This window comes from Balaenoptera musculus, chromosome 13 (assembly GCF_009873245.2).
Source record: "Balaenoptera musculus isolate JJ_BM4_2016_0621 chromosome 13, mBalMus1.pri.v3, whole genome shotgun sequence".
Lineage (NCBI taxonomy): Eukaryota > Metazoa > Chordata > Mammalia > Artiodactyla > Balaenopteridae > Balaenoptera > Balaenoptera musculus.
Window position 1 is genome coordinate 26,227,836 of NC_045797.1, and position 13,606 is coordinate 26,241,441.

At 41.7% G+C, this 13,606-nt stretch overlaps 1 protein-coding gene across 1 annotated transcript; it reads right to left on the reverse strand.

The window, feature by feature from the left end:
- Positions 1-6,751: 6,751 nt before the first annotated feature.
- On the reverse strand, positions 6,752-13,058 carry LOC118906064 (retinol dehydrogenase 12-like). Its single transcript, XM_036873309.1, has 6 exons — positions 12,843-13,058; positions 12,420-12,659; positions 12,037-12,126; positions 8,683-8,871; positions 8,088-8,194; positions 6,752-7,970 (listed from the first exon to the last, which is right to left on the reverse strand). The coding sequence occupies exons 1-6, from the start codon at positions 13,018-13,020 to the stop codon at positions 7,782-7,784; spliced, it is 993 nt and encodes a 330-aa protein (XP_036729204.1). The 5' UTR covers positions 13,021-13,058; the 3' UTR covers positions 6,752-7,781.
- Between the last annotated feature and the right edge of the window lie 548 nt (positions 13,059-13,606).

The following is a 13,606-nucleotide window of genomic DNA, read 5'->3' on the forward strand; positions in this document are numbered from 1 at the left end:
ATTCCCAACAGAATAAGCGAAAAGAAATGCACATCTGGAATTATACTTGTGAAATTGTAGAAAAACAATAACAAAGATAAAATCTTAAAAGGAGCAAGAGGGAAAAGGCAGATTCCCTACAAAGTAACTGTTAGATTAATATCTGATTTCTCAAAAGCAACAATGAGAGCCAGAGACAAAAAATATTATCTTCAACAGGATAAGAGAAAATAACTCTTCAAATATGAAGGTGATACAATAAAAAACTGCAACAAACACATGGAGGCTAAATAATATGCTACTAAACAACCAATGGATCACTGAAGAAATCAAAGAAGAAATAAAAAAATACCTAGAGACAAATGAAAACGAAAATACAACTATCCAAAACCTATGGGATACAGCAAAAGCAGTTCTAAGAGGGAAGTTTATAGTGTTACAGGCTTACCTCAGGAAACAAGAAAAATCTCAAATAAACGACCTTACCTTACAACTAAAGCAACTAGATAAGAGAAGAACAAACAAAACCCAAAGTTAGTAGAAGGAAAGAAATCATAAAGATCAGAGCAGAAGTAAATGAAATAGAGACTTAAAAAAATAGAAAAGATCAATGAATCTAAAACCTGGTTCTTTGAAAAGATAAACAAAAATGACAAACCTTTAGCCAGACTCATCAGGAAAAAAAGGGAGAGGGCCCAAATCAATAAAATCAGAAATGAAAAAGGAGAAGTTACAACCAACACCACAGAAATACAAAGGATCATAAGACACTACTACAAGCAACTATACACCAATAAAATGGACAACCTAGAAGAAACAGACAAATTCTTAGAAAAGTACACTCTCCCAAGACTGAACCAGGAAGAAAGAGAAAATATGAACGGAACAATTACCACTACTGAAACTGAATCAGTAATTTAAAAACTCCCAAAAACAAAAGTCCAGGACCAGATGGCTTCACAGGTGAATTCTACTAAACATTTAGAGAAGAGTTAACACCTCTCCTTCTGAAACTAGTCCAAAAAAAATTGCAGAGGAAGGAACCCTTCCAAATTCATTCTATGAGGCCACCATCACCCTGATACCAAAACCAGACAACGATATCACACACAAAAAAAGAAAATTACAGACCAGTATCACTGATGAACATAGATGCAAAAGCCATCAGCAAAATAATAGCAAACCGAATCCAACAATACATTAAAAGGATTATACACCATGATCAAGTGGGATTTATCCCAGGGATGAAAAGATTTTTCAGTACCCACAAATCAATCAATGTGATACACCACATGAACAAACTGAAGAATAAAAACCATATAATCATCTCAATAGATGCAGAAAAAGCTTCTGACAAAATTCAACATCCATTTATGATTAAAATCTCTCCAGAAAATAGACACAGAGGGAACATACCTGAACATAATAAAGGTCATATATGACAAACTCACAGCTAACATCGTACTTAATGATGAAAAGCTGAAAGCATTCCCTCTAAGATCAGGAACAAGACAAGGATGCCCACTCTTACCACTTTTATTAAACATAGTTTTGGATGTCCTAGCCACAGCAATCAGAGAAGAAAAAGAAATAAAAGGAATCCAAATTGGAAAAGAAGTTAAACTGTCACTGTTTGCAGATGACATGATTCTATACATAGAAACTCCTCAAGATGTCACCAGAAAACTACTAGAGCTCATCAATGAATTCAGTAAAGTTGCAGCATACAACATATAGAAATCTGTTGCATTTCTATACACTGACAACAAAATATCAAAAAGAGAAATTAAGGAAATAATCCCATTTACCATTGCTTCAAAAAGAATAAAATACCTAGGAATAAACGTACCTAAGGAGGTAAAAGACCTGTACTCCAAAAAGTATAAGACGCTGATGAAAGAAATCAAAGATGTCGCAAACAGATGGAGAGAAATACCATGTTCTTGGATTGCAAGAATCAATATTGTTAAAATGACCATACTACCCAAGTCAATCTACAGATTCAGTGCAATCCCTACCAAATTACTAATGGCATTTTTCAGAGAACTGGAACAAAAATTTTTTTAATTTGTATGGAAACACAAAAGACCCCGAATAGCCAAAACAATCTTGAGAAAGAAGAATGGAGCTGGAGGAATCACACTCCCTGACTTCAGACTATACTGCAAAGCTACAGTAATCAAAACAGTATGGCACTGGCACAAAAACAGAAATATAGATCAATGGAAAAGGATAGAAAGCCCAGAAATAAACCCACACACTTACGGTCAATTAATCTATGACAAAGGAGGCAAGAATATACAAAGGAGAAAAGACAGTCTCTTCAGTACGTGGTGCTGGAAACCTAGACAGCTACATGTAAAAGAATGAAATTAGAATATTCTCTAACACCATATACAAAATAAACTCAAAATGGATTAAAGACGTAAATGTAGAGAGTTCCCTGGTGGCCTAGTGGTTAGGATTCCGGTCTTTCATTGCCGTGGACCTGGGTTCGATGATCCATGGTTGGGGAACTGAGATCCTGCAAGTGGTGTGGCAAAACAAAAACAAAACAAAACAAAACCCTAGGTGTAAGACTGGATACTATAAAACTCCTAGAGGGAAACACAGGCAGAACACTCTTTCACATAAATTGAAGCAATCTTTCTTTGGATATGTCTCCTAGTAACTGGTAATGGAAACAAAAGCAAAAGTAAACAAATGGGACCTAATTAAACTTAAAAGCTTTTGCACAGCAAAGGAAACCGTAAACAAAACTAAAAACAACCTACAGAATGGGAGAAAATATTTGCAAACAATGGATTAATTCCCAAAATATACAAACAGCTTACATAGCTCAATATCAAAAAAAACAAACAAGGGACTTCCCTGGTGGTGCAGTGATTAAAAATCCACCTGCCAATGCAGGGGACACGGGTTCAATCCCTGGTGCAGGAAGATCTCACATGCTGCAGAGCAACTAAGCCCGTGTGCCACAACTACTGAGCCAGTGCCCTAGAGCCTGTGAGCCACAACTACTGAGCCTGTGTGCCACAACTACTGAGCCCGTGCGCCTAGTGTTCCACAAGAAGAGAAGCCACCGCAATGAAAAGCCCACGCACCACAACAAAGAGTAGCCCCCTCTTGCCACAACTAGAGAAAGCCCGCACGCAACAACAAAGACCCAATGCAGCCATAAATCAATAAATAAATTTATTTTAAAAAAACCAAACAACCCAATCAAAAAATGGGCAGAAGACCTAAGTAGACATTTCTCCAAAGAAGACATAGCAAACAGGCATATGAAAAGATACACAATATCACTAATTATTAGAGAAATGCAAATCAAGACTACAATGAGGTATCACCTCACACCAGTCAGAATGGCCATCATCAAAAAGTCTACAAATAATAAATGCTGGGGGGAAGTCCCTGGCAGTCCAGTGGTTAGGACTCCACACTTCCACTGCAGGGGGCATGGGTTCAATCCCTGGCTGGGGAACTAAGATCCCACAAGCCACACAGTGTGCCAAAAAAATTTAAAATTAAAAAATAAATGCTGGGGAAGGTGTGGAGAAAAGGGAACCCCCCTACACTGTTGGTGGGAATGTAAACTGGTATAGCCACTATGGAGAACAGTATGGAGGTTTCTTAAAGAACTGAAAACAGAGTTACCATATGATCCAGCAGTCCCACTCCTGGACATATATCTGGAAAAGACAAAAACTCTAATTTGAAAAGATACATGCACCCCAATGTTCAATGCAGCACTATTTACAATAGCCAAGACATGGAAGCAACCTAAGTGTCTATTGACAGATTAATGGATAAAGAAAATGTGGTATATATATACCACAGAATATTACTCAGCCATAAAAAGGATGAAATAATGCCATTCACAACAACATGGATGGACCTAGAGATTATCATACTAAGTGAAGTAAGTCAGACAGAGGAAGACAAATATCATATGATATCACTTATATGTGGAATCTTAAAAAGAAAATGATACAAATGAACTTATTTACAGAACAGAAACAGACTCACAGACTTCAAAAACAAATTTATGGTTACCAAAGGGGAAAGGTTGGGGGGAGGGATAAATTAGGAGTTTGGGATTAATGTATACACACTACTGTATATAAAATAGATAATCAACCAAGACCTACTGTATGGCACAGGGAACTCTACTCAATATTCTGTAATAAACGTTATGGGAAAAGAATCTGAAAAAGAATGGATATATGTATATGTATAGCTGAATCACTTTGTTGTACACCTGAAACTAACACAACATTGTAAATCAACTTTACTCCAATATAAAATAAATTTTTTTTAAATTAAATAGATAAACAATAAGGACCTACTGTATAGCACAGGGAACTATATTCAACATCTTATAATAATCTATAATGGTAAAGAATTTTAAAAATTATATATATATATATGTAACTGAATCACTTTGCTTTACACTTGAAACATTTTAAATCAACTATACTTCTATTGAAGTTTAAAATCAATGAAGGTACAATAAAGACATTTCAAACAACACTGAAGAAGTTTGCTATCACTAAATCCTGTATTAGTAGTCTACTGCTGCATAACAAATTATTACAAACTCATTGGCTTAAAAGAAAACATGTATTATCTCACAGTTTCTATGGGTAAGGAGTCTGGGTACAGGTTAGCTGGGTCCTCAGCTCAGGATCTCACCAGGCCGAAATCAAGGTGTCATCCAGGGCTGCAATCTCATCTGGGCTCCAGGTCCTCTTCTAAGCTCACTGGTTATTGGCAAAATTCAGCTCCTTGTAACCGCAGAACCGAAGCCTCAACTACTAGAGTCCATGTGGCCTTCTCTACAATGTGGCAGTTTGCTTCTTCATGATAAACAGGAGAATCTCTAAGAAGGCCTGAACCCTTTTAAAGGGCTCGCCTGATTAGGCCAGATCCACCCAAAATAACCTCCCCTTTGATTATCTCAAAGCCAATTGGTTACTTGAGTCTTTAACTCGCCAACCTATTTAAAATTTCGAACTGGGCCCCTCATCATGGCACTCCTTCTTTCCTTTCTTGCTTCACTTGTGTCCATAGCACTCATATGAGTGCTATGTAATTTTACCATATATCTTTGCTTATTATCTCTCTTACTCCACTAGAATATACACTTCTTGAATTCATGGATGTTTATCTGTTTTACTCATTACTGTAGAACAATGCCTGGATCAGTCGACACTCCATTAATTTATTCATTTAATAAATTAAATTCATTAAATTTAAGATAATTTAATGAATAAATTAATGAATGACACAGACCGTGGAAAGCTTTGAGGAACTCAAATGTAGAAAGATGTAATTTAAAGATGTGAAGAAAAGTATGGTAGACGAATAAATATTGTTCATTCACACGCACACAAAGCCAAATGGTTATAGACTTGAATTACATCAGCAAATCCCATTAACCCAATATATAACAAAATCACAGAAGTAAAATTCTATCATGTTCATGAGATCTGCTCACACCCAGGGGGAGGAGATTATAGAGAATGTGTACACAAGTGGGTAGGGATCTTGGGAGCCATCTTAGAATTCTGTCTACCACAAATCCTCATGAAAGGAACGTCTAAAGAATGTACTTCAGGGTAGAAGGAAAATAATCCCAGACGGAAGATCTGAGACACAAGAAAGAAGAGTGAGCAAAGAAAATACTAAACATATGGGTAAATCCATACAAATATCAACTATTTAAAATAACAAAATATCTGATTTGTGAAGTTAATGAAATAACAATATAATTAAAATATTGGGTTACAAAAGCATATGAATTCAAAGAGAATGATTAATGTTAAAGAACTCTAAGCTCTATGTATTGTTTGAAAGAAGAATAAAGATAATGATTAAAGCTGTTAAATAAATATGCAGGGACTTCCCTGGTGGTCCAGTGGTTAAGACCCCAGGCTCTCACATGTGGCACGGCCAATAAAATAAAATAAAATAAAATAAATATGCAAGTTAAGGGACTCCCTGGTAGTCCAGTGGTTAAGAATCCGCTTTCCAATGCAGGAGACACAGGTTCGATCCCTGGTTAGGGAACTAAGATCCCACATGCCACAGGGCAACTAAGCCCGCACGCTGCAACCACAGAGTCTGTGCTCTACAACTAGAGAAGCCCGTGTGCTGCAACAAAAACCCAGCAAAGCCAAAAAAAAAAAAAAAAATGCAGGTTAAAATTTTTAGACTAACCACTAAAGAACAGAAGTAGATTGTATATTAGAGAGGGAGTTTAAAAATGGAAAAATCGGGACTTCCCTGTGTCCAGCGGTTAAGACTCCATGCTTCCACTGTAGGGGCTGCAGGTTTGATTCCTGGTTGGAGAAGTAAGATCCTGTGCACAGCGCAGCCAAAACAAAGGAAAAATCATGCCACTGCACTCTAAGAGGCTCCCAACCAATCTTCTCTCCTTTATTCAGGGTCAGACTTGTATCACAGTCTGGCGTATCTCCCTGCTTCTTCCCCACTTTCTCTCACAGCCATTTGCCCTAGCAAGTTTCTTGTACATTTAATCCTCAATTAATTGGCATCTGTTTCTCGTATAATGTCCCTAGACTAACACAAATTCCCAATTTATTTTATAAAATGAATCTATCCATGACAGCAAAACCAGACAATGGCAATATAGGTAAGGAAAAGTACAGTACAGGCCAATCTCATTTATGAATAAACAGTTCCAAGCAAAAACATGAGTGTACTAAATTTAGCCATGTATACAAAATTAACACTCTGACAAAGTTGGTTTAAATGCAAGTTTGGTTTAATACTAGAAAATCAATTAAGGTCTAGGAAAAGAAATAAACTTTATAATAGTTGAAAGAGAAGAAATAAATGTTATTATTCCCAGATGGTGTGATTTTCTATGTGGAAAAACCAAAAGCCTACAGATAACTTGTCAGAATTAGATAACTTAATAAAGTTGCTTGATGTATGATTAATGTACAAATTTTAAAATGCCATTTGCAATAGCATAAAAAGTAAGGGATCTGGAACTAAATATAATAAAATTTGTGCAAGATCTTTATGGGTAAAATTATTCAAAATTTTATAAAGATATTAAGAAGATTTAAATAGACAAAAGTACACTTTGCTCATGTTTAGAAGTCATTATCATAAAAACTTCAATCCTCCCAAGTAGATGTAGTGCAATCCCAACAAGGTTTGTGTATGTGAAATTTGAAAAGCTGATTCCAAAATTTATGTAGATTTAAAAGAAGCAATGCACTCTCACTCTCAGAATTCACTGGCCTTATTGCATGACTCAGCACCCAGGAGCAGCTGGCTGATAGAAAGGTGGAATGGTTACCTGTAGGCTCAGTTACAGTACCAGCTGGGAAACAACGCCCTATGAAGTTGGGATGCTGTCCTACAGGATGTGGCATATGCCTTAATCCAGAGGACACTATGTGGTACCGTCTCCCCCAAGGCCAGGAACCAAGAGGTACGGGTAGAAGTTTCCCCTCTTACTGGTACATCTAATACCCACCAAAAGGAGTCTTACTCCCCATCACCACAACATGGGACTCGGTAGGTTTGGAGATCCTAGTGACCAAGACATGAATACGTCTATCAAAATACTAGCAGTAAAGTAGAAGCTGAAACTGTCCCCTGGCTGATCTGAGCTCTCACGCCCCTGAACCAACAGGGAGAGGAAGTGGTCACTATACTGGACAAAGAGATTGATCCTTGGAGCCAGCAAACAGAAGGCATAATCAGAGTAAGGGCTGGGAGTCAAGGAGAGGGTGGCTAGTTAGGGCAGGGGTCACAGAAGATCAGTCCACCTTGTCTAGGTTTGTTAGTCGGACTGAGGTATTCCAGAGGCTTTGGGCCACATGACAATCCCGAGCAGCTTCAGGGGGAAGAGTTATCACACAGGAACAATTAAAATGTTTTCCAGAAATGCCATCCAGCTCCTTTGCCAAGCACAGGTAGAGGACTGGGATTGCACCTTGTTTGCTATCCTGTAGAGACACGGGGGAAGAAGAGGAGTAAAGGACACTCAGCAGCAGAGCCCTGCCCCACCCTCCACTACCCACATTAAAGAAGGTGGAGGCCGAGCCAGCTCCCCCACTACCCACCTTAAAGAAGAAGCTGAGGAGCCAGAAGAGGAAGTGATATGGCCAAGAGAAATGCCTCATGATCTTCGTGTATACAACACCTGGGTCCACAGAGTTCACAGTCACACCTGAGAGGGTGAGACACGTGTAGTACAAAGTGAAGTGAGAGGAGAATGGTGGGAAGAAAGGGTTAAGTGTGGTTCTGCAATGTGCAATGAGGGGAGGATCCTTTCAGATCTGTCGGGTAGAGGTGACAAGAGACCTGGGGGTGGTGCCAGGGAAGTCAGTGTTTAGTAACTTACATGAATGGTGATATCTGAGCCAGTAAGGAGACATAAGTATTTGAAAGTGTTGGGTGATCTTGAGGGGGAACATGATGGATGGTGTTGGAGGAGAGGGAAGTTGTAGGTGATGAGAGAGTTGGAAAAGCACGAAAAGGAGATATGAAGATGGGGTTGAGGGCAACATAGGGTGCACAGATGATAAATGGAGGATATTAACAGCTGGCTTGGGGGATATTGGGATTATTATATGGCCAGAATATATTGGAATGAGATGGGAAGTGTTGGGAGGTAGTGTTGGGAGTGGAGGAGTAGGGGGTGTCAGAGGCAGTTACCTGTCCCTTGCAGTCTCTGGGCAAGCTTCCCAGTGAATGAGGCCAAAAGAAGTTTGCTGCAGTCATAGTTCTGGTTGAAGGTCAAAGGTCTACCAGCCCCTATCAGATGTTCCTCATCAATGTACCCATGTGCTTGCCGGAAGGAAGACACATTCACTACCCGGGCTGACCCTGCCCGCTGAAGGGCCCCTGGGTAGAGAGAGGACCACACACCTTCAATCCAAGTCCTAGAGTAAATTCCCATGCCCACTCCCCAACCTGCTTCTCCATGAGACTCCAGGAGGACAGGGACCATCCCAGGCTTTCAGGAGAGAGTCAGTGGGTCCCCATGCAGGGGCCCAGGCGAGGCACAGCGCAATGTGAACTGAGACGTCATTTTTATTATCTGCTTTCCTAATGCTCTTCCTCTTGTTTTATTTTAGTGGGGGTTTTTTTTTGCCTAAAGTAAAAGTGGAGTTTTGCCTTTTCTTTCACTTGCTAGCTGGAGCTAATTTAATTAATCCTTGTTTATATTTTTATCCTGCTGATGGCTAAGAAGGGGAAGGAGAGGCTGGAAATGCTCTGAAAACTGTCTTTCACACATTCATACATTCATTCTTTTACTTATTCATTCCACAGATATTCACTAGGCCCCTGTATTATGGCAGACACCACGCTAGGTGCCAAGGACATATGGGTGCTAGGTTTAGGGGAAAAGAAATGTGTGCAGAAATGCTTGGGAAGGTGTGTTGTTTTTTTTTTTTTAATTTTAACTATCTTCCAAAAGAGTGAAAGTAAAATTACTATCAATAGAACAGGTACAAGTAAATCTTAAAAAAAAAAAAAAGAGTTCCTAACTATACAAAAAAAAGGCTGGATTATATAAAGTATCAAAAGTTGTAGGACTTCCCTGGTGGCGCAGTGGTTAAGAATCCGCCTGCCAATGCAGGTGACATGGGTTTGAGCCCTGGTCCAGGAAGATCCCACATGCTGCGGAGCAACTAAGCCCATGCGCCACAACTACTGAGCCTACGCTCTAGAGCCCGTGAGCCACAACTACTGAGCCTGTGTGCCACAACTACTGAAGCCCACGCACCTAGAACCAATGCTCCGCAACAAAGAGGAGCCACCGCACTGAGAAGACCATGCATTGCAACGAAGAGTAGCCCCCTCTCACCACAACTAGAGAAAGCCTGTGCGTAGCAATGAAGATCCAACGCAGCCAAAATAAATAAATTAATAAAATTATTGGAAAAAAATTGTAGTTGTCACATATGAGTTTACTTATTGTTTCAAAATGCTAAAACTATTTTTTAAAATAAATTTATTTATTTATTTATTTATTTTTGGCTGTGTTGGGTCTTCGTTTCTGTGCGAGGGCTTTCTCCAGTTGTGGCGAGCGGGGACCACTCTTCATCGCGGTGCACGGGCCTCTCACTGTCGTGGCCTCTCCCGTTGCGGAGCACAGGCTCCAGACGCGCAGGCTCAGTAGTTGTGGCTCACGGGCTTAGTTGCTCCGTGGCATGTGGGATCTTCCCAGACCAGGGCTCGAACCCGTGTCCCCTGCATTGGCAGGCAGAGTCTCAACCACTGTGCCACCAGGGAAGCCCGCTAAAACTGTTTTGAGCCCTCCATTTAAATGAAGAATCACAAATGAAAACTAGAGCAGGAGGTACTTAGCCAAAATTTGTTGGAGAGAAGATTATTCTTTTTTTTTTTAATTTTTTTATTTATTTATTTATTTATTTATTTATTTATTTATTTATTTATTTATGTATGGCTGTGTTGGGTCTTCGTTTCTGTGCGAGGGCTTTCTCTACTTGCGGCAAGTGGGGGCCACTCTTCATCGCGGTGCGCGGGCCTCTCACTATCGCGGCCTCTCTTGTTGCGGATGGAGCACAGGCTCCAGACGCGCAGGCTTAGCAATTGTGGCTCACGGGCCTAGTCGCTCCGTGGCATGTGGGATCTTCCCAGACCAGGGCTCGAACCCGTGTCCCCTGCATTGGCAGGCAGATTCTCAACCACTGCGCCACCAGGGAAGCCCCGAGAAGATTATTCTTAAAGAGGACAGTGAACTCCAAACTTGCAGACATAGTGACATGAAGACCAAAGGGGCTCACAACCTAGTTGGAGACTGATCTTCATGCAGCAACATCAGTGCAGGAACAGAGATGTGTACAGGGACTAAGGGAGTCCTGTAAATGGGGACGGCTGGGGGAGGCAGAGGTGTCAGGGCAGGATCCACAACACGAGTGGTATCTGTGCTGAGTGTTGGCAGCTGAATTAAGTTAGACAGGCTAAAGAGATGGGAAAGGATATTCCAGATAGAGGGAAATAAATGTGCAAAAGCACAGCCAGAATTATAAAACAGAGTGTGGCCCAAGAGATACAGATTGTCTGACTGGAGACAAGGGTGTGGGCTTGGGAACGGCAAAGGTGAGACTCTCAGCCTGCAGATGGTCTTTTAAGTGGAGAGAAGCAGCTTAGTTTATTATATAAAGTACAGAGTTCCTTCAAAGGATTTGAAGCAAGAAAGTGATATGATGAAAGGTGATTTCTTAGAAGTGGCAGAAGGGAGAATAGATTAGAGAAGGGAAGATGGGAGAGAAGGCAGTTTAAGAAACTATTACTAAGCAAGGTACAGACAGGGTATTGTAGCATGTTATAATTTTTGGAAAGGGGGGAAAATATTTATACTTACAAATGCATAAGGTTTGGCCTTGCTCTTTGTTCACTTTCCGGTTGGGGCTAATTTAATCACCCACTAAAGGGTACATGAGACCTGCCAATAGTAGTTGCCTCCCAGGAGGGGAATGGGTAGCTGATTTTCCAAGAGAGGAGGAGACTTTTTCTTTCTGTCTGTCTGTCTTTTTTTTTTTAACTGCATACCCTTTTGTACTTTGGACATGTATTACCTGACCAAAAAATTAATTTTCTTTTAAAGAGGCTATTAGACAATCCAGAGAAAATGTTAGGGAGAATGTGCCTGTCACCCAATCCCTCCCCTCCCTAGGAAGAATATAAACCTCCTTAATTCTAGTAGCCTAATACCACCCTCAAGAAGCTTTTGTTGAGATGACTGACTCTACTAGTCTGGCTAGAACTCAGAGCTGGGGGAAAGAGAGATGGGATGTAGATCTTACATCCTCTTGCTGGTTGTATTTGGGGCTGACTGATTCCATTACCAGCCTCCTAATCCTGACTGTTGCCAGGTGGGTTCCCTGCTGTGTACAGCAAAAATATACTGGGTCATTGCTCAGCAAGCATCTGGGTGCCAAGGGAAAGGAGATGACCACGGGAGACAGTAAGCACAAAAATGCCAGGGGAATGGAAAAGTGGGGGTGGCACAGAAGGTAAGCACCCATCCTTCCTTACCTTGGAGCAGATTTGCGAGCAGAAAGGGCCCAATGTAGTTGGTGGCAAAGGTGAGATCAAGGCCCTCTGGGGTAAGTGTAGTGGGGAATCCTGGGAGGAGATGAAAACATAGGTGGTGGGTGATGGAGTGAGGACCCTGAGGGAGACAAAGTCTGGGGAGGACATATTGGGTTCAGTAGAAATGCCACAGGAGCATGGATGTGTTGAGATGGGGGCAATGAAGTTTGAGGCTATAACTTAAGGTAGGCTTTTTAGGATAGTGTCTGAATTATAGTGTTTCCATGGTATGTACAGGTTAGGCTTGGAGGATGCCTGTTTTGGGGTCCCTGAGCTAGAAAGAAGGTTCCTGAAATGTGCTTAGGGGAAGCAATCAAGGCACATACCACAGACTGCAGCATTGTTAACCAGTAGATGTATCTCAGGATACTCCTGCAGAAGCCACTGAGCAAAGCTTCGGATGGAGTCCATAGAGCTCAGGTCCACCTCACCAAGCAGGAGGCGGTTGCTCTTTGACGCTGCTTGTATCTCGGCCAGGGCTCGCTGTCCACGCACCCGGCTACGGCAGGCCAGGATCACACATGCCCCGCGGCGGGCCAGCTCCTGGGACACAACCTTCCCGATGCCTGTGGGAGGGCAGCTTCAGAGTATGCTAGTCTGGGGAGTGACTAAAGGGCAATGTGGGAGGTGGGGTGCAGGGGGAGACAAGTGTTCTGACAGTGGGTGCTGGTCCTCCTCCCTGCCCTCCCTGTTGGGGCTGTTGGAGGCTGAGGCCCTTAGTGAAGTGACAGGGCAGGAGGAGCACTCACCACTGTTGGCCCCAGTCACCACTGCTATCTTCCCAGTCAAATCTGTGGAGCAGCATTGGAGGTCCCAAAGATATAACTTATGCCAGACCTGCACACTTAGTCTAAGCAGGAGGACCAGAATGAGGAGGACAGAGCCAGGACCCCAGACTGGGGTGCTGAGTAGAGACCACAGTGACATAGCAGAGAAGTCTGGTCTGCCACTGGAAGTGCTGCCCATGGGAGGGTGGGGAGGGACTAGTCAAAGCTGAGTAGGACTAGGCAAGAGGTTGGTGTGGAGCAGAAGGCACAAAATTTAAGGAGGCACTCACTCGTGGGTGTGCTTTAGCATCCCGTTTGAAACTGAGAGTGAATTCCTCCTTAAATTGTTTTCCCTAGCTATCTGATTGCCTCACTCCATTGCTGGTCCAAGTCAAAGATCAAGAGAGTCTGGGTTTCCCTAAACCCTGCATAGGCTCAAATGTGTCTCCAAGTGAAACTTGGATTTGCACTCTAAGATGAATGGACAGAGCTCCAGGGACTGGAAATTAAATTCCTCATGTCTCGAATCACTCTGTGCTTAAGTGGGGCCATCCCCTTCTTCCCCTACTGGAAGGAGACTCTCATAAGTTCTCCAAACTGAGGCAGACCCCACTTGGAACCCTTATGTCTGCTCCTTCGTGGAGATGGGGATGGTTCTCCAGAATGCCTCTGCTGGGGAGCCACCTTGGCCCTAAAGCAGGGTCTCCTAAGGGTGTAATGGAATTATTCCCTGGAGCCAGTGTTCT

Bases quoted from the DNA above. Each gene is read 5' to 3' on its own strand.
- LOC118906064 (XM_036873309.1), bottom strand. From the start codon at position 13,020: ATGTCACTGTGGTCTCTACTCAGCACCCCAGTCTGGGGTCCTGGCTCT. The intron at 12,660-12,842 runs GTGAGTGCTCCT...GCCCTCCCACAG, and splicing joins GGTGACTGGGGCCAACAGTG to GCATCGGGAAGGTTGTGTCC. The intron at 8,195-8,682 runs GTAACTGCCTCT...TCACCCTCTCAG, and splicing joins CCAGAGACTGCAAGGGACAG to GTGTGACTGTGAACTCTGTG.